Source organism: Cricetulus griseus, chromosome 7 (assembly GCF_003668045.3).
Source record: "Cricetulus griseus strain 17A/GY chromosome 7, alternate assembly CriGri-PICRH-1.0, whole genome shotgun sequence".
Classification (NCBI taxonomy): domain Eukaryota; kingdom Metazoa; phylum Chordata; class Mammalia; order Rodentia; family Cricetidae; genus Cricetulus; species Cricetulus griseus.
The window spans coordinates 127395497-127422896 of record NC_048600.1 but is presented as its reverse complement, the minus strand read 5'-3'; the positions used below and the strand labels follow the sequence as shown (position 1 = coordinate 127422896).

The following is a 27400-nucleotide window of genomic DNA, read 5'->3' as shown; positions in this document are numbered from 1 at the left end:
TTGAACTCAGAGATCTGCCCATGTGCTGGGATCAAAGGTGTGTGCCACCATACCAAGCCAATGATATATATATATATATATATATATATATATATATATATACATATATATATATATATTTGAATTACAAACAAGATTGAAGCCAATGATGTTCTTAATGCAGGCACTTTGAATCTCTGCTGACAGTCACAGACCTTCTGGGATTTGTATGGGTATGGAACTGGCCCTGAAGTGCCCTCTACCCACCTACTACTGTATGGAGACATGGCTTTGGGACCCATGCTGGTGCCTACCAGCAAAGGGCCTACTGCTCTGCATAGTTCTTGGCTCACAGTCAATTGCCTGATGCTCTTGTCCCTGCTCCACTCCTCAGCCGCTGTGACCAGGTAGCTCCTAGAGCCCCAGTTTCCTCTTTGGTAAAATAGGGACTGAGCAACACAAACCTTCCAGGATCTTTGGAAGAATTAATTGTAGGAGATCGAAGAGAGGCCCCAAGTGTGGGATTTATGACAAACACTGCTGTTATCACCAATTTAATTTTTATTAGATGAATAGCAATAGAAAGCATACATGTACAAGGAGGGCCAGGCTCACCCTAGCTACTCTCTCGTAGACCACCCTCATGGGGCTGCATGCTATGATACCCCCTGGGGTTGCTTGGAAGGCACTGCAGAGGGGACAAACTTATGCTTCTGTTACAAAGTAGGTGAAGGGGTGGAGAAGGCGAGAGAAACGTGTCCCTTTGTAGGTGCTCCTGAAGCCCCTGTACATGAGTCAAGCTCAGCTGAGCTCTGGAAGCTTCTAGTAAAGAAATACTAACCGGAGATCCTATGATAAATAGAATAGGGATATATCTGAAGTCTAACTGAAGGCCCTGTGTGCCCTGAGCTGGAGTGAGCCTCACAGGGGCTGAGGCTGGGAGAGTCATCACAGAGACAAGCCCTGTCCCTTTCCACCCTAGGAAGGGGTGCAGTCAGGACTCGGCCCCAGTATGGACCGGTGACTTGTCCCTGATCTCCCCACCAAAAATTATCCAGGAAAGAAACTCAGCTTCCATTTGTCAGGAGAGGCAGCATCAAGAAGAAGGCCAGCAAGGGACACAAAGGGACAGCGCCGTGGGCAGATGCTGCTCTAGCTGGGCACGTCGTCTTCTCTCTCTTCACCTTCTACTCCTTCAGCCATTTCTTCCTCCTCTCCGGCAGTTTCTTCCAACTGTTCATCTTCATCTTCTACTTCTAAACTTATCTTTTTCTTTTGAAGCAAAAACAGAAACGCTGATGAGGGGCCGGCCCTCCCTAATTCACAGAGGTAAAACCCAAAGGCCAAGGCAGGGAGCTGCCTGAAGCCCAGGGAATAAGTCCCTAGGCACCCACAGTGCCCACTCCAAGCTGGCCCAGCAATGGCTCAGACCCATGGGATGGAGGAGGCAGGCAAGACTTTGGGAAACTATGAGCCAGGCTTCTGCCACTTGCAGTGTGGGTCATCTTGAGCCTGCTCCATATGGGGTACCTTGACACCCTCACATGGGATGTGGGCATGACACCTTGAGGACTGGGCTTAGAAATAAGGGTGAAAGAAGACAGTGAATAGAGACAGCATCCATCATGGGGTACCCGCCCCCCCCCTTGATTTCATTCTTTTGAGAGGAACTCTTGCAGTATAACAGAGGCTGGCCTCAAATTCTGGGTTTTCCGGCTCCGGTTCCCTGCAGTGCTTGGGTTACAGGTACGGATTATTCTTCCTAGCTTCCAAGTGATGCTCTCTGACCCCCCGCCCCCCAAATTTCAGGCTAACTACAGAGACTAAGAGAGGAGGAGGTATGGGGTGGGCAGAAGAGGGGCTGAATCTGTGAGCCTCAACACGTTCTCCAGGGCAGCTTCATCTCGAATATTTAAACTTGGCAAGGAAAGCATTCCAGGAGGTAGGACACCAAGCACACACATACTGGTCCCATGGCACTGTAATCTTTGCCTTCTGAAGGATGGGGCGGACCAGGAGTGACAGATGGGAAGAGCCTGGGGCTTCAGGTCAGAGAGACAGGACTCTAGTCCAGCCTGTGCTAGAAATGGGACTCCCCTCCCCACTCACATGCATGGCTCCCAGCCAAGGGCTGTCCAAATACAAATTGCATCAAAATCACTGTCCTCAAGCAGTGGGAGGGAGACAGCAGGTGTCACCAGTCAGAATGAGGTACTGGAGAGATGGCTCAGGGGTTAAGACTTGCTGGTCTTGCAGATAATCTGTATTCGGTTGTCAGGTGGTTCATAACCACCTCTAATTCCGTCTCCAGGGATCTGACACCTTCCTCATGTGACATTACCCTCCTGCCTGGCTCTCTATATGTGAGCATTACAGGTGTTCATGACCCTACCTGGTTTATGGTTTGATATTGAAGATGGAAGCCAGAGCCTTATGAATGCCAGGCAAGCAGTCTATCAACTGGGCTACATCCCAGGCCCCTCTAAATAATTCTTATATTTATTTATTGTGTGTGTGCGTGTGTGTGTGTGTGTGTGTGTGTGTGTGTGTGTGTGTGTGTGTATAGGCACATATGTGATTATGCGCATGACCTGAGTTCCACAGCATCCCGGTGGTAGTCACAGGACAACTTGTTCTCTCCTTCCACCACACGGGTCCCCAGGAATCAAACTCAGATCAGCAGGCTTGTAGTAAGTGCCTTTAGCCATTAAGCCACCTTGTTAGCTCCACTAAATACTTTTATTTATGTGTTTAATGTGTGTGTTTTGCTTGCATATATGTCAGGGACCACATGTATGTCTGATGCCCACAGAGGCCCGAGGAAGGCATTGGATACCCTGGAACTTGAGTTGAGTTAGACAGTTGTCCAGGGCCCTTTAGAAGGGCAGTCAGTGCTCTTAACTGCTAAGCCATCTCTCCAGACCCTCCCTAAATGCTTTCTCAATAAGGGCCCCATGCTTTCATTTCAGCCTTGGACCCCATGGCACCAGCAGGCCTATGACACAACTTAGAAGAGCAGGCACTGGTGTAGCCTGGCTGCATCGCTTTCCTGGCACTGGCCTTGTCTCCTTCCTGTCTGGACCCCTAAGAGCATGGAGAAGACCCTCTTCCCCTCTCTCCACACAAAGTAACCAGGAACCATCTTTTCAATGCTTTCTTCATCTTCCAGATGGCAGCTGAGGAGCTGAGAGGGAAGTGAGAGGCCGGCTGACAAAGGCAGAAAATGCTTGCAAGCTGGGCCAGGGGCAGGGGAGCAGTCACAGGCCACATACCTGTCACCTGGCTGGGCTAACCCAGAGCAGTGCACAGAGGGCAAATACAACAGCCCTTTCCTCCTACAGGCCTCAAAGTCCTCACACTAACTCACAGATTCCCAGGGCCCTGATTCAGGGGCACCAAGCCTGTTGAAGATGAGCCTACCATGGCGAGGAGGACAGCAGGAGAAATGGAACTCCAGCCCTCAAGGAATCTGGTGTCTCTTGGGAGACAAATTTCCTCAAGAGATAGAAGTGAGTCAGCCCTTTTACCAGTGGACAGTCAAGATCCATCCAGGAAAGCTACTGGCTCAAGGTCACCCAGGAGGTCAGAAGTTGGGCAGAACTCAGGCCTCACTGCTCTCTCCCAGACCCCAGCCCACCCATGCCCCTGCTGAGGTCCTTACGATCTTCGGTTTCTTCTTCAGAGCCTCTGCCTCCTTCTTCTTCAGCTCTGAGAAGATGACCTCGAAGAACTCCTCCTCAGCTTTGGCAACTAGCTCTTCATGGTTCACGGAAGTCTCATCCTCCCTCTGGTCGTCATCTTTGCCTTCTGCCCTGCCTTTCTCTTTCAGACGCATCTCACGGTGTCTGGCCTCCAGGATCTTTTCCCGACGGGTCTCACGTTCAAATATCTGAGACAGACAAAGACGGGCTGGTGGCAAGGGAGGTGGGGAGACAGCTGGAAACCCCACAATAGTCTGGGCTTGTATGGAAATTTGTCCCTGGTGAGGTCTGCTGGGGGTCATATCAATAAAGGAGGGCTTGTCAAATGCACACTCATGATCTCAGTGCTCAGGGGGATGAGACAGGAGGATTAGTGCAAGTGTAAGCCAGCCTGGGCTTGTTGCTGGATATTTTTATCACACTGTGTAAAGATGTGTCATTGTTTTGTCTTGCCTGCCTAAGGCACCTGACTGGTTTAATAAAGAGCTGAATGGCCAATAGCTGGCTAGACAGGAGGAAGAGGCAGGGTTTCCAGGCAGAGACAGGAACTCTGGGATGAAGAGACCCTGAGGAAGTTGGACATAGGTTCTGAGGAGAGGTAAAGAGCCCCAGGGCAGAACATAGTTTAAGAGAAACAGGTTCATTTAAATGATAAGAGCTAGTTGGGCCAATCTCTCATAATTCATAATAAGTTTCCATATCATTATTTGGGGGGGGGGCTGGTGATTCCCCAAAGAAAGTCTGACAACATGGGCTATTTGGCAAAACACTGTCAAAACAAACAAACAAACAAACAAAAAACAACAAAAAAAACTATGTCAGAGCTGAGAGATATATTATGTATTGAACTACTTCCTATGAAATTCAAGATGTCAGCACGTACTTACACATCAAGTAAATTCATAACTGTGAAAATCCATCTCTGTGTACGTAAACCTTGACATTTGCTTTTATTTATTTGTATTCATGCATTGGAAAACAAACAAACAAACAACTAAGTCAGATATGTTGGTGCATGTCTTAAAACCCAGCACTCAGGAGGCAGAGACAGGTGGATCTCTGGGAGTTCAAGGCCAGCCTGGTCAACATAGGCCAAGCCAAGGCTACAAAGTAAAACCCTGCCTCATAACAAACAAATACACACTTGCTCACAGTGCTAGAGACATAGGTCAGCTGTCGGAGTGCCTGCCTAGCAGAGATCCAGCTGCATAAATGGTATGGTGGCACACACCAGCAGCCCCGAGACTCTGGAGGCAAAGGCAGGTGAATCAGAAACTCAAGGTTGAGCCGGGTCACTGAGTTACTCAGTTCCAAGGAGCTCCAGATACATGGGCTACAGGGAAGAATGCCCTTTGGGTGAGGCAAGCTGGTGATTTTAGGCCTCAGCTTAGACGTGAGGCCTCTGCCTCAGGCATAGCCACGAGGCTATCCTGACTTCAACACCAAGAACTTCAATCCTAGTGTCCCCCATGCTACTGGGGAATGAGCCCCAGGGTGGGGAGAGGGGAATTGTTGGATCTCAGTGACTCTATCTTCAGGCAGGTCCCTTCCATCTCTGTGGATGAATGCTAAGCCTGGAACTGAGAGGCTCTGCTGCCAAAAGTCCCATTGTTTTACTCTATCAAACCACTTTGATTTACAGCATGCTGAGTGACCTGGCCAGGACCACTGAATGCTAACAACACAGCAAGGGTGTATCAACAGTTGGGCGAAGCCATGCTGCCCTGGCCAACAGTGACAACCCATTTCTCCTGACTTGGCCAGGTCAGGACCTGTACAGAGTGGGGCCTTGGCTTGGCACTCACGGAAGACGCTATGTTCTTCTCATTCCTCTGCAGGGTGGAGAGACTGCTGGAGACCTCCAGCAGAGTGGTCGTTCCAAGCTGGGAGCCACAGGCGATGAGACAGCCAGTGTCCTGAACCCGGAGGCAGAAGAGGGCCTCATCACACACCTGTTGACGGGGTCAGCAGAAACAGGTAGAGCGGGAAAGAAAACCAAAGTCACAAATATCCTATTATCTGGCCCCGTTCAAACACCCCCAGTAATACACCCTTCCACAGTGGATGAAGTTCATTTGCTGCCAAGACCCTCATGGTTGGTGTAGCGCCATTCATGCTATGGATTACTGAGCTCCCTGGCCTCCCATGGCTCCAGCCAATGGCCCCGGCTACAATGTGCTAAAATTGAGCCATGGGGAGCTGCAGAGAATCTGTGTACAGGGGATCTGAGTATAGGGATCACTATTGGGGAAGGGCCAAAATGTCTGCTTCTCTTAAATTATCTCCTGTTCTATTGTTGTTTGAGTCTGGGTCTCATGTAGTCCAGATTGGTCTTGGACTCACTATGCCGACAAGAATGGCCTCTGATCCTCTGGCTGCACCACCACACCTGGCTTCTGCCATGCTAGAAACAGAACCCAGGGCCTAGTGAGCACTAGGCCAGTTTCCCACCAATTGAATAAACTTGTTTCTTGTGGACCTGGCACGAACTCAGACTTGATGAATGCTAAGCAAGGGCCTTGATACTGGCTGGCACCTCCAGCCCTTCCATTCTGTTGAAATTCCCTGGGACAATTCTGCTACATCGTCACAGCTACAAGTCTCCTGGCCCCTTACTTCTGCAGGAACCCATGCTCCCAAGGCCAGAGTGCAGCTGGGCAGAAATCAGATTGCCCAGAGAGACCCTGTCCAGTGCACCTACCAAGAGCAGCAGCAAAACACACATATTATATGCACCCAACCCCCGACCCATCCAGAAAGGACCCCAGAGGGAAGGAGCACATGTGACCTTCAGGCTGAGGGCAGGGTCACTATGCTTGAACACCAAGTCCCAGATGTCCAGGGTCCCGTCCATCTTGGTGGTGAAGAAAACTGCTGGTCTCACGGGGCTCCAGGCTCCATCAGAGAGGTAAGCCATGTGGTACCTGTCGGAGCCATGGGGTGAGTCAGAGCCTGTGGGGGGGGAGGGCTGAGGCTCACTGGCGCCTGTCACTGAGGTTCCCCCAGGACCCAGGTTTCTCTGAGTCCTTCTGGGTAGGAAGTTCTTTCTTGGGTCTGACCTCTGCCAAGGCAGCCTCACTCTTCCATGGTCCTCAGGCTGAACCTTACAGGGATCTGGGGGTGTAGCTCTCCCCCATTGGCTGGCTGGCCATTGGTATTCCTTGCAGCCTCAGATCTGCAGGAACTGGGATCCACCCTGGGGTCCCAGGAAAGACATGCCCAGGAAGTTCACAATTCTGAGATGGGGCTTGGCTCTATTTCCTCATGACCCTTGTTTTGGATTTTCAAAAGCTTGTTTGGTGAGCAGGAAATAAGTGTGTTTAATAATTTTAAAGACATACTTTAACGTGTGTGTTTATATGTGTGCGGGTGCATTTGTGCCACACCACCATCAGAAGCAGCGTGGGGGAGGAAAGGGTTAATTTTCTCTTACACTTCTAGGTAACAGTCCATCATCCAGAGAAGTCAGGGCAAGAACTCAGAAAGAAACCTGGAAGCAGGAACTGAAGCAGAGGCCACAGAGGAACAGAACGAAGTTCACCGGCTTACCCCTCATGGCTCGTGCACCCTGGCTTTCTTATACACCCAGGACCACCTGCCCAGGGGCAGCAACTACCTTCAGGGGACTGGGCCCTCCCACATCAATCATTAATCAAGAAAATGGCCTACAGATTTGCACACAGGCAATCTAATGGAGGCGTATTCTCAATTAAGGATGCCTCTTCTCAGGTTAACTCCAGCTTGTATTAAGTTAACAAAAACAAAACAAAACAAAAACAACCAAGGCAGGTAGGCTGATCTCTGTGAGTTTGAACCAAGCCTGATCTACACAGAGAGTTCTAAGCCAATCTGGTCTGCACAGTAAGGCCCTGTCTCAAAAAAAAAAAAAAAAAAAAAAAGTGCAACGTTAACCAGGCATGGTGGTACACACCTCTCCAGTACATGGAAGGTAGAGACAGAAACACAGGAGTTCAAGGTCATCATTATAGCATTCTTTAAAACAACAACAAAAAACGTTTTAAATGAAATTTAAATTTCATTGGGAATGTGGTATATATACAGGCATTAGCGAGTTTTTTGTTTGTTGGTTGGTTTTTTGATTTTTGTTTTGCTTGTGGGGTGTTTGTTTTGTTTTAGACAAGGTCTTTCTATGTAGCTCAGGCTGCTTCAAACTTGGGATCCTCCTGCCTTGGCCTCCAGAGTGCTGGGATTGCAGGTGTGCGCACCATTCCCAGTCTGCAGTGGTGCCCTGTGTCCCCTCTGCTCCTCTGTATCCCCCCAACCCCTTACTTGGTCCACATGATAGATGACTCCCGACTGTCCTCAGACCAGATGCGGGCTGTCCAGTCACCAACAGTCAGGAAGTTCTTCGGGTAGAAGGGGTTTCTCTGGAGGGCATAGATAGGGCCATGGTGGCCTGAGAAGGTACAAACGATCTTCTCGGCTGGTGTCTTGGCCTTGCGGTTGCAGGAGATGACGATGCCCTGCTCCGTGCCCACCATGAACTTGGTCGGCTGTGGAGGGACGACAAAAGGCAAAGGTTCATGAGACATCACCTCTAGGCTGGACTAACTAGACTCTGGCTCTTCTGGTCACTAGAGGAGCATTAGGAGTGCCCCCCCCACACACACACACAGGCATCACTGCAAGCACTATGCAGTGTGTGTGTGTGTGTGTGTGTGTGTGTGTGTGTGTGTGTGTGTGTGTGAATGTGCTTTTGTGTGTATCAGTATATAGAGTCCAAAGGAGACTTTGGGTGTCTCCCTCTATTGCTCTGTCTTACTCCTTTGAGGCAGGGTCTCTCACTGAACTTGGAGTTCTTGTTTCAGATAGGCGGCAGCCAGCAAGCCCCAATCACCTGCCTGTCTCTGTTTCTCCACAGCACTGGAGTCAAAGGATAGCAGATGCTTTAGCTGCTGAACCCCCTCTCCAGCCCCAGTAAGCATTCTGTCATAAGGATTTTGGATATTTGCTTATATGTAGAATAACCAAGGCCCAGGGTGGACACAGTGTGGCTTTGATCATACAGAAGCCGTCTCTGTCACCATAGTGACAATGGCTCAGCACTCAGAACAGGTTCCAGCCAGCAGAAAGGCACCTGGTGGTCATTGGTACAAGTTGCCCCCCCACCCCAGGTCAGTGAACTCCAGGAGTTGTCTCTCTGTGCAGGGTGACTCCTCCCACCAAGCTTGGAAACTCACTTGTGACCATCTGGGGCAAAGGTCTGTCTCAAAACAAAACAAAACATAAAACAACAACCAACAATCAGGGACTGTAGACACTGCTCAAAGGCACTTGCTGCCAAATCTGACAACCCGAGCTTGATGCCCAGGACCGACCCATGGTGGAAAGAGAGAGAAGCAACTCCTGCAGGTTGAGTTGTCTCTGAGACCTCCACAGGAGCATTACACATAGGGCCACCAGTTCAGGTGTGCACATGCGAGGACATGCACACACAAAGTGAAAATGAACTTTAAAAATTAAAAATAAAAAAATAAGAAAAGGGCTGGGAGTGCAGCTTATCTAGTAGACACGGAACCCTGGTTCAGACCTTACACAGCAGGTGTGTGGTGCGTTCCTGAAATTCTGTGGTCAGGGGCAGAGACAGGATCAGAACCCCAAACACTTAGATAGTTCGAGGCCAGCCTGGTCTCCAGAGCGAGTGCCAGGATAGGCTCCAAAGCTACACAGAGAAACCCTGTCTCGAAAAACAAAAACAAAAACAAAACAACAACAAAAGTGCTAGGCAAAGAGGCTTGGTAGGCTTTTTCTGTTTTCTTTTTCCTTCCTTCCTTCCTTCCTTCCTTCCTTCCTTCCTTCCTTCCTTCCTTTCTTCTCTCTCTCTCTCTCTCTCTCTCTCTCTCTCTCTCTCTTTCTTTCTTTTGACATAGGGACTCACTATGTAGCCTTATTGTGTAGACCAGGCTATCCTTGAACTCCCAGGGATCTGCCTGCCTGTGTACCTGTGCTGGGACTAAGGCTCAAACTATCAAGCCCAGCTTTACTGGGAATTATAGAAACAACCACATTCCTTTGAGGAAGGACCATGTTAAAAGTGTGAGTCAGTAGAACCACACAGCTATGAGGAAGTGCCATCGTATTTATCAGTAACGTAGGAGGCAGGACTCCTGCCCACCAAGTCTCTTTCTGCTCTGCCCCATGGTAAATAAAATCTGACATCTTAATAAAGAGCGTCAGCTTTGAAAGATGGGAAAATTCCTGAGCCAGTGGTGGGGACGGGTGTGTGACACTGGGAGGAGTACTGCTGAATTGGCTCTGCAAGCGGTTAAACCAGAACAGACCTGGTGGCTCACCCTGTAACCCAGCACTAAGTGGTAGAGGCAGGGGCATCAGAAGTTCAAGGTCATGGGTCTGGGAGATGGCTCGACAGATGAAAGACATAACCCCACCTGAGCTCAGTCCCCGAGACCCAAATAGTAAAGGGGAGAACTGACTCCCCCAAGTTGTCTTCTGACTTCCACACCAAAACCAATGACTTAAAATGTAGTATCTTTGGGCTGGGTGTTGGTGAACCACGCCTTTAATCCCAGCACTCGGGAGGCAGAGGCAGGTGGATCTCTGTGAGTTCGAGGCCAGCCTAGTCTCCAGAGCGAGTGCCAGGATAGGCTACACAGAGCTACACAGAGAAAACCCTGTCTCGAAAAAGCAAAAAAAAAAAAAAAAAAAAAAAAAAAAAAAGTAATATCTTTTTTTTTTTTTAAGTTCAAGATTGTTTTTTGGCAAAACAATAAATTCAAGTCTAGCCTGGGATACAAGGGACTTGTCCAAAATAAAAAAAAAAACTAAGAGAGACTGGAGATATGGCTCAGCAGTTAAGAGCACTTGTTGCTCTTGTAAGAGGACACAGGTTTGACTCTCGGCATGGACATGGTGGCTCACAAACACAACTCTATAGCTGCAGGGGTGCGCTCTTCTGACCTTTTCAGGTACCAGGATTATATGTGCAAGCAGAAAAGGCAGGCTGAAACTCACACACAAAAATAAGTAAACCTTTAAAATACATGAATGAGCCGGGCATTGGTGGCTCATGACTTTAATCCCAGCCCTCGGGAGGCAGAGACATGCAGATCTCTGTGAGTTCGAGACCAGCCTGGTCTACAAGAGCTAGTTCCAGGCCAGCCAGGACTACACAGAGAAATCCTGTCTTGAAAAACCAGAGCGGGGGAGAGGGAGAGGGAGGGAGGGGTGAGTTTATTTGAAACATGCATAGACCGGAAGATGGTTTAGTGTTAAAATGTTGGTCCCAGATTCAGTATTCAATAACAAGAGACAGAGAGCACATACTGAGCTACTAAGTTGGGCATCAAATAAAAAGACCAAATTTGGGGGGTCCTGAGAAACAACCCAGTAAGCCAGTCACAGGGTACCTGTAAGTGGCCAGGTTCAAACCACCCAGCCTGCTTGCCTCAGACATCACATTGGGGTGGAGATAGGACCAGAGCTGGGGGCTCAAGTCACAGCTTTACCATGTACCAGGGCACTCAGTTTACTGTCACCAAGACTCCTCTTGTCTATGGGGAAGCAGGGATAAAATCAAGGTCTTCCAGGAGCATGGTGGCTGCCCATGTCTGGCAAAGGCTGTGCACTCAGGGACCAGCATAGAGAAGTGGGGACATTACCTCTAGTGTGTGGCTTGGAAATCCCAGCATTGGGGCACAATGACTTACTGAACCCTCCCAAATAGGCCCTGAGTTCAGGGGCTCCTCCTACGCCATGGAGGCAGGGCAACTCGTTTATCTCCCAGTTTATCAACCCAGAGCTGAACTCTGGCCAGTGGCTGAGGATCCCCGGGGCAGAGGTGAAGTCAGAGCCACCCAAGGTTCTGGGAATGGTGCGACAGGACTCTGAGCAAACAAGTGACACCTCCAAAGTGTGGGTAGGGGGACAAGCTTGGACCTCAGCAAGATGTAGAGAAGTGACCAGCCCAAGGTGATTTTCTTGCCTTATTTAGTGAGAGAGTGTTCATTCCTATGGCTGCTCCACTCAACTTCAAACTTTGTGATTTAATTTTATTGGTTTTGGGCTTTGTATGTTTGGGACATAGTCTTACTATGTACTCCTGGCTGGCCTAGAACTCTCTAGCTGGTCTTGAATTTTCAATGATTCTTCTGCTTCTGGCTTCAACTTTGATTAATAATAATAATAATAATAATAATAATAATAATAATAATAATAAAATAATTGTTATTATTACCTCCCAGAGACAGGGTTTCTCTGTGTAGTCCTAACTGTCCTGGAACTCTCTCTATAGACCAGGCTGGCCTGGAACTCACAGAGATCCATCCACCTGTCTCTGCCTCCCCAGTCCTGGGATTAAAGGCGTGCACTGCCGCCGCCGCCGCCGCCATCGCCACCACCAGAGTTTTAAAAATTTTATTTATCATCATCATCATGGTGTGTGTGTGTGTGTGTGTGTGTGTGTGTGTGTGTGTGTGTGTGTGTACCATAGCATGCTATGTATGCACAGAGGTCAGAGGACCACTTCCGGGAGTCAGTTTCCTTCCATAGTGGGATCCAGGAATTGAACTCAGGCCATCAGGTCTGTACATTAGATGCATTTACCCACTGAACCCTCTTTGCTGCCCTCTTGTTTTCTGCTTTGTTGTTTGTTTGTTTAAACAGGACCTCACATTTGCTATGTATGACCTCGAACCCCTGATCTCTCTGCCTCCAGCTCAGAAGTGCTGGGATTACAGACATGTACCACCATTCCCGGCTTCCGGGGCTTCCTTGCCATGGCCTGTCTGTCACTTGGGAATTGCCCTAATCGTGTATGGACACAATTTCCCACCAGGTTCCCCACCAGGCTCCCCTGCTCTTCCTTCCTTTCTCAACACCTCTTTCTTCCCCTGAGGAAGGGAAGTAACCAGCCTGGGGCCTCAAATGAAGCCAAAGCAGTGTGCATACTGGTCCTGGCCAGCGATCTGCTTTTAAAGCTTACCTCTGCTGCCCATGAGCATGAGGCCTTTGTGGAAGTGCTCTTCTGCCCCCTGCTGGAACATCATGGTAAAGCCTCCGCGTGGAGTAAAGCGGGAAGGAAGGGCTTCTTCTTCCCTTGTCTCCTACACCAGCCCAGCCTGCCCATAGCCCGGCAAGTGAAGATGAGGAAGGGAGAGCAAGAAACACCCACCAAAGTAGACTCGAACTCCAAGGAGATTGCGCCCAGGGCGTTCTCCAGCTGCTCCTTTCGGGAGATGTCCATGATGACTACCTCCGTGGGCTCGTTGATCTTGCGAATGTCCCACCACATGACCTGGCATGGGAAGATGAATGAGAACTTGAGGACCCTGGCTTTTGCCCCCTCCCCCAAACCATCCAGGGCCTCAAAGGCTGTGAGACCAACGAGAACAAACATATTTGTAAGACTCACAAAAGCCAACTGTACACAATTTAGTTTCGGGCACAAGACTCCCCTTTCTAGCAAAATCTATCAAGCAAGGTGAAAACAAGGACCCAGGCATGGTGATATGTGCCTGTAGTCCCAGCATCCAGGAGGTGGAGGCAGTAAGTTCAGCAGTTCGAGGCCAACCTGGACTACATGAGATCCAATTTCAAAACAGAAACAAACAAACAAAAAGTCAAGGCAGGGTAGCATTCCCACTGCCAGCAATATATGCTCTAGATTTGCCTGTGTAAGTATGCAAAGATCTGGGCACAAATGTACTTCTCACTATTCCTTGTGTGATGCTAACAGAATGTAAAACCTTCTTAAACAAATCATAATACACCTACACCAAGCAGTCAACAGGCACAGAATCAGGCTTCATGAAATTTGAAGCGGCTGCTGAGTAGGCTCAGGGGACACAGCAGGTGCAGACAGGTGTCGGGTGTGCAAATGGAGGAGAATGGAGAGAGAGGAGTGTTTGCTTGACTGCACAGAGAGCATTTCTCAGGGCAGACACAGAAAACGAACATCCCAGGGAGGGGCTGGGGTGTTGTGGCTAGAGGCGGCACTTCAGAGACTGCCCTTGAATCTTTGTGGTCATCCACTATTCCATGTTAAAAGGGGGAGAATTTAGGGCAGTGAGATGGCTGGGCAGGTAGAGATGCTTGTCACCAAACCTGAAGTCCTGAGTTTGATTCCCAGTAGCCACTCGGGCACCATGCTATACACCACTGCCCCCAAATAAGTTTCTCCCCGCCTGTCCCCCAACCCCGTGTGTGTGTGTGTGTGTGTGTGTGTGTGTGTGTGTGTGTGTGTGTGTGAGTGGTAGAACGGTAGAACGCCTCCCATGTGCAAGGCCCTGGATTCCAGCCCCAGCACTGCACAAAAAACGAAGTGACAGAAAGCCGAACATAAGGCAATGTTCTCTGGATGCCTCTCCTGGGCCCTCCTCTCTTCTCTCCCCTCCCCTCCCCTCCCCTCCTCTCTTCTCTCCCCTCCCCTCCCTCCCCTCCTCCCTCTACCTCCCTCCCCCTCTCCCTCCCTCTCCTCTACCCCTCCCCTCCTCCCTCCCCCTCCTCCTCCCCCTCCTCTCCTCTCCCTCCTCCCCTTCCCTCCCCTCCCCTCCCCTCTTCCCTCCCCTCCAGGGTCCAGCCGGGTGGTACCTGCCCATCCGTGGATGCTGAGAAGCACTCAGTGCCTGTCTTTGACTGCAACCAGATGGTGCCATACACTGGGTCTCGGTGGCTGAACTCGATGGTAGACAGCTCTGCCACCAGGCTGCCCTTCCGGGTGTCCCAGCAGGCTGACAGGGGAGAAGATGAGACTGTGAACTGAAGGTCCCAGAAAAGCAAACCAGCCAAACCTGCAGAAGTGCTTTTCTGCTACTGAGCAGAGTTGAGACTCTGAGTTTGAGACTAGCCTGGTCAACATAGTGAGTTCCAGGATAGCCAGGGCTACATGGTGAGATCCTGTCTCAAAATAAACAAAAATAAGACACAAGAAGGGTGTCATCAGATAACATTGAAGCCTGTTATTCTCACTAGTATTTGGCAGTGGGAGGTAGGTGTTCGCTTATTTTGTTTTGGGTTCCTTGAGACAGGGTCTCATGTAGCCCAGGCTGGCCTCAAACTTGCTATATAGCTAAGGATGGCCTTGAACTACTGAGTCTCCCACCTCTGCCTCTGGAGTTCGGGGTTTACAGACTTGCTGTCACTCATGGCTCCACCACTGTCTCTGAGAAAAGCCTTGATTGGCAGTTTTCTGCTGTGCAGCTCTAAGAACTTTGGGAAACTACACATTGTTCCTTAGTATCTGGTGTAACCAGATCATGGTCACTCATATTTGACTCTAGAACTGTCTTTCACTTCCCTTGGAGGCAAGAGCTGTGTTTGGGGGCTGTGTGTGTGTGTGTGTGTGTGTGTGTGTGTGTGTGTGTGTGTGTATGTGTGTGTGTGTGTGTGATTTTTAGAATCAGGGCTACATTGGAACCAGCCTATGTTTTCTACCAGCCACACACAATCTATGCAGAGACTCAAGGAGCCCAGGCTTCATTCATTCCATTGTGCCCCGGCCATGCTCTGAGACGACCCTATGCCCTGGTGAAGCTCCTGGAATGGACCAGGCTCAGTACTTGGAGGGGCAGGAGTGGGGTCAGGAGGTAGAGAGGCTGGGCTGGTTGGTAGGGAAGGTCGGTAGGGAAAAATGTCAGAGAGCGAAGGCTGAGGGCAGAGCTAGCCAAGTAAAGGGGTGAGGCCAGGATCCAAGGCAGGGGAAGAGCAGGCAAAGGCCCCGAGGTAAGAAGGTGGGCAGATCTCCCTGCTGCAGAGGACCTGGGTTCAACTCCCAGCACCCATATGGCAGCTCACAACTTTCTGTAACTCCAGTTCCAGGGGATCCAAAACCCTCATACATTCATGCAAGCAAAACACCAATGCACATAAAATTAAAAATAAATTTAAGAAGAAAGAAAAACTCATGGGCGTGCTTAAGATCCTACCATGATCTCGTCTTTGTCCTTTGCCAACAAAGGGGTAAAGCCTGCCTGCCTGCTTCCTGCCCTGATGTATCTGGCTTTCCCTTCCTCCTGAAAGCCATCAAGGCTCCATACTTACTCAGAACCATTTCCAGGGAAGATGATTTTGTAAATCAGCAGACATACCTACTCACTTGCTTGTAAGTTTTGACCTAGTAGTCCCCAAGTCCAAGGCTTTTGTCCCTGGCCAGGCCAGGCCCAGAAATATGCTTCTTTGACTAACTTGCTCTGCAAAACAATGCTCCAGGATGGGTCCTGTGATCCTAAATGTCATAGCAGGAGTCTCCTTAGTATAGTAGCAGGACCCTGGGGCTGAGCTGTTGTGAGCCAGTATGAAAAGCCACTGAAAGGGGTCATGAATAATGAGTGGGGTGGACTACTGAATAAGTCATGACAGCAGCTTGGCTGTGGTCTTTATGGCTCAGACAATGGATAATACGGCAGGGAAATGTATGGGGCGCATCACTGTGGCACAGCCTGGCTGCTCCCTTAGGGATGCATTAGGTCTCAGAGAAATAGACCTGAGCTTTTTTTTCCTCAGGGAATCAGGAGTTTAATGCTAGCCTGGGCTACAAAGTAAGACACTGTCTTTAAGGCAAAAACACATTAGGAAGCTGGAGAGATAGCTCAGTGCTTAAGAGTGTATACTACTCTTGCAGAGGACCAGAGTTGGGTTCCCTGCACCCACAATGGGAGGCTCCTAATTGCCTGTAACTCTGATGCCCTCTTCTGGCCTTCAAGGGCACTGCACTCAAGTGCACATCCACACATATACATAATCAAATAACAAAAGATAAAAGCAAATCAGAAAAACAAGAGCAATTAAACTACAAGCAAAGCTAAACACAATGGCTCAGATTTATAATCCCAGAGCTCAGAAGATGAGGCAGGAGAATTAATGCAAGTTTGAGACCAGCCTAGGCTACACAGTAAGTTCAAGTCCTATATGGACTTCATATGGAGACACCGACTTACAAAATAAAATGATAAAATAATTTAAAAAAACCCAAATATCCAAGAATGGTGGTGTATGGCTTTAATCTCAGCACTCAGGAGGTAGAAGCAGGCAGATCTCTGAGTTTGAGGCCAGCCTGGTCTACAAAGCAAGTTCTAGGACAGCCAGGGCTACACAGGGAGAGCCTCTCTTAAATAAAAATAAGAGCTGGGTATGGAAAGCAAACCCAGCACTTGGGAGGTGGAGGCAGCAGAATCAGCAGCCTGGGCACACTCGGGCACATGTATACACACACACACACACACACACACACACACACATACACACACACACACACACACACACACACACACACACACACACACACACACACACACAACCTGGGAGCACATGCACACACACACACACACACACACACACACAGCTGAAACAGAAAATGGAATAAAAGTTGAAGTAAAAAAAATAAGTGAAAGAGCCCAGGTGGTGGCGCCTGCCTTTAATCCCAGCACTTGGGAGGCAGAGGCAGGTGGATCTCTGTGAGTTTGAGACCAGCCTGGTCTACAAAGACCAGCCTGGTCTACAAAGTGAGTTGCAGGACAGCCAGGGCTATTACAAAGAGAAACCCTGTCTCAAAAAAACAAAACAAAACAAAACAAAAAAGCAAACAAAAAACAAAAACAAAAAGTGAAAGAGTGACAAATTGACAAAGCTCTTGATTGACTAAGACAAAATCAAAGCTCAAACAAAGGATTAAAAGCATACAAGAATCATGGATGGTGAATGATGCGTCAAAGAGCTGGGTAACCTAGATGAAATGGAAACACCCTAGAACAGCAGACGCTGCCAAGGTGGATTCAGAAACAAACCTGGCATAGTGGGGGCACATCTGTAATCTCAGCACTAGGGAAGGGGAGGTGGGGGGTCACAAGTTCAATCTTGGCTATATACTGAGTTTAAGTCCAGCCTGGGCTACATGAGACTCTGTGTCAAAGAGACAGAGAGAAGGAAGAGAAAAAGAAGGGGAGAGAAAATGTCAAGAGCCACAGCAAGTGAAAGCACTGAATTCATTCATGCGCTTCCAATAAAGAAAAGCCCAGGGGCTGAGGGATGTCGCTGGATAGAGAAAGATGCTTGCCGCCAAGCCTGACAACCTGAGTTCAATCCCCAGGACACATACGGTGAAACATGAGAACTGATCCCCACGTGTTGTGCTTGGACTCTAAGACATGTAAGTGCCCATCCTCCACCTCATCCCCAGCCTTCTCATCAGAACCGCCTTGGGGAGTTCAGCTGTGCACCCTTAAGAAAGGACTGTCCCAGCTGCCCTTGTTAACTGTTTGTACTCTAATAGAGGGAGGGAGTCAGGAGACCCTCACCTGAGTATCAGGCTGCCCTAACTGGCCTTGGGGAGTGCAGGGGAGGAGGGGGAGGCAGCAGCGGGGGATGCTGGGTGGTTGGAGTGTTTAGCCAGGGGGAAGAGTTGGAGAAGGGGCTTTTTCTATGAAGCTTTGGGGAAGAGACAGTCTACTTAACGCCCAAACACTGTGCTTCCTGCTCTGCTGCGAGACGCCCCTTTTGCAAGCTCCTCCCACCACCAAAGACCAGCCCACTCCAGTCGCCTTGCTTTTCTCAGCATGATGGGCTGTCCACTCAGGAACCTTTCATCCCTTATCTTCCCTTAAGTCTCTCCTATCAGATGTGTGTCTCACTGACGACGGAATTGTAGCTAACACTGGAGGTGATGCTTCCCAATGGCGTGTGCAAACCCAGCGTCACCCACACCGATCCCGTGAACTTTTTCCAGATTGGATTCCACGATGGCCCTTACATTCCTCCATGGCTGACCCTGGTCCTTGACTTTATTTGAACTACAGTTTTTTTTTTTTAAAAAAAAAAAAAAAAACCAACAAAAAACAAAACTACATTTGCCGGGGCAGTGGTGGCTCATTCCTTTAATCCCGGCACTTGGGAGGAAGAGGCACTCTGTAAATCTCTGATGTACAAAGTGAGTTCCAGGACAGCCAGGGCTACACAGAGAAACACTGTCTCGAAAAACCAAAACAAACACCCTACATTTTATTTATTTATTATGCACATATATGTGTCTGGCACACATGTGAAAGGCAAAGGACAACGGTTGTCTCCTGTCTACCATGTGGGTTGCACAGGTCAACTCAGGTTATCAGGCTGGGTGGCAGGCACCTTTCCCCTAACCATCTCCTGTTGCGTGGTATTTGATCACACTGTGAAGATTGCGTTATTTACTGGAAAAACATGTTTTTGGTTGTGGTGTGGCTCAGTCCTAGCACACACCTTTAATCCAAGAATTTTCTGCTTGAATGCTGTCAACAGGATTAAATAAAGTCAACCATAGGTCAAGAGGTGGAGCAAGCAACCAGTTGATAGGAGGTGAACATGGGATTATTAAAACAAAATCAGAGAGTAAGGAGGAGTCAGGAGGACAGACAGAGATGCACTCAAGGTAGAAGCAGAGCGGCAGAGGCGGGGGTTGGGTGGGGGTGGGGTGGGGTGGGTGGGGTACATTCAATTTGATGAGTCTTGTTGGAGATGGTAGGAGGCTTTGGCTGAGGAGGAAGGTTAGCCAGGTGCTTTCTCTGTCTCTCTGAGCTGGCAGGCTTTCACCCCAGTATCTGGTTCCCGAGTCTTTACTGGCAAAATTGAATGATTGAGATTTTTTAAAGACAACAATCTCCCTGTCCTGAATTATAATTTTTAAAAACTTCTTGCTGCCTGGTAATGCTAGATATACCTGAATGAGTATGACTGGAGGCTAGCCCAGTGTCAGCAAACCTTGACTCCCTCGGGACTGCAATGTTAGCTTCCTGAATGGTCTGCCTGCTAAGCCCGGGCTGGGCCCTGTCAGCCATGTGGGCTAGTGGTGTTGTGCCTCTGCTTACCTATCTGCCCATTGTAGCAGCCCCCTAGGAGCACGTGGGAGTCTTTGGGGTTGTACTCCAGGGTGATGAGAGGAGAAGATGGCTTCAGGGCAATTTCAGGTCTGTTGGGGTTTTCTAAAATAAAGAGGGGGGAAATCCATTAGGCCTACACAGAGAAAGGACAGGGTGGATCAGTTTAACCCATTCTTCATGGTGCAGAGGGTGACAAGGACAGTGTGGAACCCTTCCTCCCCTTGTGGTCTCTTTTGCCTGAATCTTTGCTAGTGGCTCTATTTGGGGGACATAGGGGTGAGAGCCAGGATTGGGGTGTGCATTCATATATTGATTTCTAGTCCATTCCCCAGGTTTGGTATGAAGTGAAAATTTGGTCCTAAGGCAGAAGGCGTGGAGGAAGTCCGAGTGAGTGAAGTCACGAGTGAATGTGTGCTTGGTTGCTTTTGACATAGGTCCAGCGGTGCCAAGGACCCCAGAGCCTCAGACCCAGGGAGGAAGGGCAAAGCCTCACCTCACCTCCATCCCCTGCTGGGGGGGGGGGGTGAGGCTCACAGGGAAATGGTAAAGCTTCCTCCAGCAGACTCGGGTGAGTGTTGAGAGTGTGTGCAGAGAATGTTGACCATAGCTTTCTCCTTACCAGATATTTACAGACTGAAGATGGCTCGCCTACAGGGATCCAGCCCCTAAGATTACCTAAGCCCGCCTTCTAGATCCAGCTGTACAATAGCCCTGCCTCCTTGTTTATCTGCGTGTGTAATCCTGTACCCTTGTCCGGCTGTGTGCAATAGCCCCACATCTCTGTTCAACTCTATACAACAAACACAGTGAGCTTCCTTGACACTGAGATTTCTCCAGCAGAGAGCCCAGACCGCCCTGCCTCAGCCTTTCAGTGTATGTCTGTTTGTCTTTTCTTCATTCCTTTGCTGCTTCAGCCAGCTCCAAGTTGCTAGATCCGTGATTAGATGGCACTGAGGTTTTACACAAAGTCTACTCTTGGCCGGGCGTTAGTGGCGCACACCTTTAATCCTAGCACTCGGGAGGCAGAGGCAGGGGGATCTCTGTGAGTTTGAGGCCAGCCTTGTTTGTCTACAGAGTGAGTTCCAGGATAGACAGGATTGATTTACAGAGAAACTGTCTTGAAAAACAAAAATAAAAACAAGCAAGGAAATCTACTCTCTGTCAATTTCTTCCACCCAGGTCTGAGGACCAGGGTTGAAACTAGGGCGACCCTCACCCTGGGTGAGGGCGGCCGTCAGAATTTGATGAGCTGCCGAAAGTCAGTTCTGAGTCCTGCCTACACGTTGACATCATGACCATTTCTCCCTGGGGAAAAACGGTCTGTCACTGTCGGTCACTAGGGAGAGGCAAGTGTCAGGAAAGGTGGGGTGGTTTCCCTCTGCTTGGGTCCCTGCTTGGTCAAGTAGGAATCCTTCTGTTATGCTCCTTCTGTTATTCGGATCCCAGGGCTCTGGGATACCAAGGATCTCAATGCCCCAGATTACAATGTGGAGTTGGGCTGGGGAGTAGCAACACTCACAAGGCCATAGCATCCACTCCCAGTGTGGAAGGCAAATGTAGCATGGATGGGGACTTTTCCCATCTGGTTTGGCTCTGTGGAGCTGTGCCTGCCTACTCCCACACAGGGAGGAGACAAGAGCCTTCCTCCTGCCCCTGGTGGCCCCCCAGAGTGTCTTTGACCCCTTGTCTAGTGTCAGCTCCCTGAGTTTTGCTGGCTTCTAACCTGGCCCCTCAGCCCTCCCTGGCCAGTGGAACCACCTGTTTCCTCACCCAGGTCCCAGATATAGGAGTCGTTGCTCATGCCGGTGGGGGCTCGCTGGAAGTTCAAGCAGGAATAAGCCACCGCCAGCTTCCTGTTGCCGTCAGGATGCCAGGAGAGGTGTGTGGCTGTCCTCTTGATATCGTGAGGGTCCCTGGAGGGAGGGTAGGGAAGGCAGAGGATTGGAGGGTAGGGTCTGCCCAGATCTGTGTCTATCAGATTCCTCTGTAAAAAATCCAAGTAGATCTAAACAACTGCTTTTACTTAGGAATTGATTTTACAAGGTTGAAGCTGACGACTCATGGCTCCTGCCTGTAAATCCACAACCCAGGCCAGCTTAGGTTACAGAGTAGATAGACCTTGTCTCAATAGATAAATAGAGGATAGATAGATAGATAGATAGATAGATAGATAGATAGATAAAACAAAGCGAAACCCACAGAAACCCCTGAAGTTGACAAGACTTTCTTAAATGGAAAGCCAGTCTAAACAGCTCTACCTAGAGGAAACAGCCATGGAAGGAGATGACTGAACTTCAGGCTAATAATAGATATATTTTTTGAGGCAAGATCTCATGTACCCCAGGCTGGCCTTAAACTGAGGATGACCTTGAATTTCTGGTTCTCCTGCCTCCACCTCCCAAGTGCTGAGATTACAGGTGTGCACCTGGGCACCCAGTTTATAAGATAGTGGGGATCAAACCCAGGATTTTGTACATACTAGGTACACACCAACACAGGCTGTGTCCTCAGTAAGATGATTCCTGTATAGCCCCAACTGTTCTGATAATCTTATGTGTCACAACTGTGAGCTGTAGTTTAACACATTTCTTTTTTCTTTTTAAAGATGGGGGGTCTCACTGTGTAGCCCTGGATGGCCTGAAAATTACTGTAGACAAGGCTGGACTTGAACTCACAGAGATCTGCCTGTCTCTGCCTCCCCAGTGCTGGTATTAAAGGTGTGCGCCACCATGCTGGCCTAGTTGAAACACTTTTACTTTTATGAAATATTTTACTGGGAGTCTTATTATCTCATGATTATCAGGATGAAAGAGGTGGAGAATCCAGTCAGTTCACTACTTGGTAATTGCCCAAACGAGTTCACAACTCTTGGCCAGCTAGGCATGGCAGCACACACCTCTAACTCTGACCCCAGTTCTAAATAAATAAAAGGGGAGTTGGGGGATGAAGTTCATCTGCTAGAGTCTTTGCCTACATCCATGAAGCTCTGAGTTTGCTCCCCAGCCCCACATAAAACAAGGGCTGGAATCCCAGCACTTGGGAGACCACAGAGGGATCAGGAATTCAGGGCTAGTGTTGGCTACATAGTGAGTCTAGGCCAGCCAGAAAGAAAAGGAAACTGGGGGGGGGGGGGGCGAGATTCAGAGAAACAAGCCCACTAGTGAGAAAAAGAAAGCAGACTAACGGGACCACAAGTTGTAGGGTGTTGGTGATGATAAAAAGATCAGTGGGTACTAGGAGTTGGAGGGCAGGAGAATGAATAGGAAAAGCAGTCAGGACTTTTTAGGGCAGTGAAAACCTGCTCTGTATTGGACCTTGGTCCAAATCCATCGACTATGAGGCCCAAGAGTGCCCCCTAATGGAAACCATGGCCTCTGCATAGCAGAGACTTGGTGGATTGGTTAACTGGCTCTTGATTTTTATTTTTATTTTTTTTTAAGACAAGGTTTTATTCAGCCCAGGCTGGCCTCAGACTCCCTATGTACCTCCTGAGTCTGAGGATGACCTTGAACTCCTGATCTCCCTGCCTCTGCTTCTCAAGAGCTGGGATTACAGGTGTGGACCACCATGGTTTTGTTTTTGTTTTTGGCAAAGTCTGCAACCTGGACTGACGTAGAACTTTCAGTCCTACTTCATTAGCCTATTGAGTGCTAGGACTCCAGGTGTGTGAAACATCACACTGGCTGCATAAGAGCTCTCTGCACTCCTGTTCTGTTCCTCTGAGAGCCTAAAACTGTGAAAAACTAGAGTCAGTTACTTTTTAAAATATATATATTTATTTTATGCGTATCCGTGTTTTGCCTTCGTGTGTGTGTGTGCCTCACACGCATGCCTGGTGCCTGTGTAGGCCAGAGAGGGTATGGGTTCCTCTAGAGAGCCTGGGTTTGGTTCCCAGCATCCTCACTGGGCTGCTCACTCCCACCTGTCACCCTCTCTCTGAAGCTACCTGAAGACGTTGATGGTCTTGGCTGAAGGGGCTTCTTCAGTCACCTCCACGCCATCCTCCTCATCAAAATACTCCTCGTAGATGTCAATGGCATTGTTCTGCTTGATGCAATGCTCCATGATCTGCGGGAACACCCAAGGTTCTTACCGAGAGAGCTCTGGCCCCGCCCAATGGGGGCCTATCCCCTGGCCCCGCCCTGTGGGGGGCTATCCCGCAGTCTGAGAAGGAGCAAACATAGAGAGGTCCCTGCCCTTGTTCCATGGGGGAAGCATCCCCTCCAAAGAGTTACAATTGGTTCTTGAGAATGTAGGCATAGAAGCTCGGCCCACATAGCATTTAGGTCAAAGACAAACCACCCTAAAGGCCCTCCTGCTGTTCCTTGTTCAGCAAGGTCTAGCCCAAGCGCAATACCCTTCCAGCAACCTTCTTTGATCCCATCAGCAGGAAATCCCTGCTTAGGAAGCAAATGGTCTCCAACAGGGTTCCATTTGATGGTATCTGGCAAAGTCTGTGTGTCTGTGTGTCTGTGTGTCTGTCTGTCTGTCTTGGACTCTTGGAGTGAATTACAGACTCGTTGGGGGCAGGAGACATGTGAGTGAGATTCAGTTGGCAGCATCGGCTGTGTCTGGCAGAGACTTAGATTCAGTTCTGGGCATGCATGTGAATATTCGTTACTGACTGATTGGTAAGACTCTTTAGGAGTACCCTTTTACCGAATTTTATTTATTTAATTACTATTCTTGTGTGTGTGCCCTTGTTTTTGGCCAGATGTGCTCACCATTGCACATGTGTGACAGTCAGAGACTACCTTACAGGAGTGAGTTCTCTCCAGCTGTCATGTATGTTCCAGGGCTCCAACTCATGTGATCAGCCTTGGTGACAAAGGCTGAGCCATCTTGCCAGCCCTCTTCCAGCATTCTAGTCTCTTTCTAAAACCTGTTTGGCTACAGGCCCTTATGGTCAGCGGTGAGGTTCCCCCCTTCCCTGGATGAGAGCCACGGAAGCCTACATGGGGCTATGCATAGCCTGGGCACAGTCCAAGGCGAGGGAACTGGTATTGGACAGCAGGAGCAGGGGGAGGAGCTTAACCGAGCCCAGCTGCATGACGGCATTGATGTAATTCTCATCTTTCTCCACTTTCTTCCGGAAGCGGATGGTCTGTTCCAGCTCCAGGGGGTTCACATCCTTGGGCCAGCCCCCCTCAACATGGTTAATCCCGCAGCTCTCCGTCTCAAACCGCTCCGTGTTGGCCTAAACAGAGATCCACACGTGAGATGTCACAGGTTTAAGCATTCAGCCATTTCTAGAAACCCAGATCCTCGGGTCTCGGGTCCCGGGACCCTGAGCTGTTAAAGGGGTACTGAGGAAGGGGTGCCCTGACCAAAGGCACAAAGTGAGGCCCTGTCTGGTCCTCAGGTGACTACAGGTGGCCTCAGTAGCACTACCTTGACAGTTTAGCATAGGGCAATGGTGGTCATAGAAAACCCAGCTCCATCTTTATTTTGAATAGGTCCAGGAGCCCACCCACCCATCCCGTGAGATATTATATTAGCAGTGATTAATCCTCATCCTTTAGCATCCCAGAGACTGCAAATCAACAGCAATTCAGAGTGTGGCTTGCGCTGTGCGTGCTGTGGAGCCGGCAGGGCAGTTTTCCCAGATAAAGTTGCCTTCTTGACTCCCCTCCCCCATCTTCCCACTCCCATATTCATTCATTCATTCATTCATTTATTTTATATTTGAGGCAAGGTCTCATGTAGCCCAGGTGGGCCTCAAATTTACTGTGTAGCTTGAAGATAACATTGAACTTCTGATCCTCCTGCCTCTGTTTCCAGGGTGCTGGGATTATAAGCGTGTGCTGGCACACTTGCTTTTATTTTTATTGCTAATTTTCTTATTTTTCAAAAGATGTATTTGTGCCTGCATGTAGCCTGCAGGCTAGAAGAGGGCACCAGATCTCATTACTGATAGTTGTGAGCCACCATGTGGCTGTTGGGATTTGAACTGAGGACCTTTGGAAGAACAGCCAGTGCCTTAACCTCTGAGCCATCTCTCCAGCCCCTATTTTATTTTATTTTTCAGACAGGGTCTCACTATGTAACCCTAGCTTGCCTGGAACTCGAGCTGTGTCAATCAAGTTGGCCTTGAACCCAGAATCACCTGCCTCTGCCTTCCCAGTGCAGAGATTAAAGACCGTGCATCACCACGCCTGGCTCACACTTGGTTGTATGCAACATTTGGGATGGATCCAGGGCTCTCTATGCATGCTAGGCAAGAATTCTACCAACTGAGCTACATCTCCTCAAAATGTGGTGCAGCCATCACCTCTCCGTAGTCCCAAAGCTTTTCATTATCTTCCAGGAAGGGATCCCCATGCCCATTAGCTCGTTGCCCCATCTCCTTTCTGCTTTAATCCGGCTCTCCTAGAGTGGGGCGCTTTGAAGTGCAGGCTACAACTGGGAAGCCCTGGTGGTGTGTTGGGCCACACTCACACCTATCCTCAGCCACATCTGGAGTTAAATAGGCCCAGGAATCCACCCACCCATCCCAGGAGACAGCACATCAACAGTGATTAATCCTCTATTCTCCCCCAGGAGGTGGTGGCACTCGCCTTTAATCCCAGCATTCCGGAGGCAGGTGGATCTTCGTGAGTTCGAGGCCAGCCTGATGGGGAATGTACTACTGTGTGTGTTTATCTTATTGATTGTTAAATAAAATACTGTTTGGCCAATGAGACAGCAAGTTAGACGAAACTAGGAGTCAAAGAGGATTCTGGGAAATGTAGTAGAGCAGTGCTGATCCAGGCAGGAAGTGACATAGCAAGGAGACTCGTATTTAAGCGAAGGAGAAACAGGAAGGGCCCTTTTTTCCCCTCGGCTCCTGCTCCAGCGGCACAATGTGATCCACCAGCAAGGAGGGACGCCAATAAGGCGTCCAATAAGATAAGTCTTATAAAATATATAGGTTTATGATAGTTAAGACTGAGCTAACAGATGAGAATCCTAGTCATTGGCCTAGCAGCATTGAACCTAATACAAGTTTCTGTGTGTTCATTTGGGCCTAACTCGGGTAGGCGGCTGGCGTAAAGCTCACACGTGGCAGTGGGGCTCAGGCAGCTTTTGGCAGAAATATTTATCGTCACACCAGCCTGGTCTACAGATCGAGTTCCAGGACAGCCAAGGCTACACAGAGAAACTCTGTCTCATATATATCCTCCATCCTTCAGCATTACAGAGACTGTGCATCAATAGCAATTCAGAGAGTGAGTGCATTCTGTGGACACACCTGCTCTGGCCCAACGTACACCTCCCACACCTGATCTTTTCCACTCTACCTAGTTTCCAGGCAGGCCAGTTTCCCCACTGATCTGGGTGTCCACGGCAGGAACCCACCTCGTGTTCTGACATACTGGCCGAGCACTGGATGCCGGTGTCCACTGGGTTCCGCTCCACATACTGTGAAGCCAGCTCAGGGTTGGGCGGAATGTCGATATTCAGCTCAGCCTGGCGGTCTGAGAAGTTGCACTGTTTCCCAAACTCGCTGCGCTTCTTGATGTACACATAGACGATCTCCATGGTGATGGCTGTGACAGCTGTTTGGGGGAGGGGGACACAGAGGAGAGCCTGAGATTGGTGAGGGGTCCACCCAGATACTGCCCATCTCCTCAGGTCTCATCAGAGGTGGGGCTACGTTTTGCAACTGGTTTGCAGGGAGCCAGGCTAGGGAAGCCTAGGAGATGTCTCCAGAAGCTACACCTGTATTTTTAAAACATCATTTAGGGACTAAAGAGATGACTCAGTGGGTAAGAGCACTGGTTGCCCTTCCAGAGGACCTTGGGGTCCATTCCTACAACCATATGACTGCTTACAAGTACCTGTGGCTCCGGTTCCAGGGGACCCAACATCACCCTCTTCTGGCCCCTATGGGTCGTGCACACACATTGTGTCTAG

At 49.3% G+C, this 27400-nt stretch overlaps 1 protein-coding gene across 2 annotated transcripts in view; it reads right to left on the bottom strand.

Moving 5' to 3' along the window:
* Positions 1-581: 581 nt before the first annotated feature.
* Positions 582-27400, bottom strand: part of Dnai2 (dynein axonemal intermediate chain 2) — a 34797-nt gene continuing 7978 nt past the window's right edge. For both annotated transcript variants that reach the window (XM_027425758.2, XM_027425757.2), the window contains exons 2-13: positions 26843-27042; positions 24540-24701; positions 23451-23572; positions 21275-21417; positions 19493-19606; positions 14250-14389; positions 12832-12954; positions 7971-8194; positions 6469-6604; positions 5486-5632; positions 3641-3868; positions 582-1251 (exon numbers count right to left, since the gene is read on the bottom strand). In XM_027425758.2, coding sequence (XP_027281559.1) covers positions 1132-1251; positions 3641-3868; positions 5486-5632; positions 6469-6604; positions 7971-8194; positions 12832-12954; positions 14250-14389; positions 19493-19606; positions 21275-21417; positions 23451-23572; positions 24540-24701; positions 26843-27025 — 1842 coding nt within the window. In that variant the 5' untranslated portion in view covers positions 27026-27042 and the 3' untranslated portion in view covers positions 582-1131. The remainder of the gene's footprint in view (positions 1252-3640; positions 3869-5485; positions 5633-6468; positions 6605-7970; positions 8195-12831; positions 12955-14249; positions 14390-19492; positions 19607-21274; positions 21418-23450; positions 23573-24539; positions 24702-26842; positions 27043-27400) is intronic.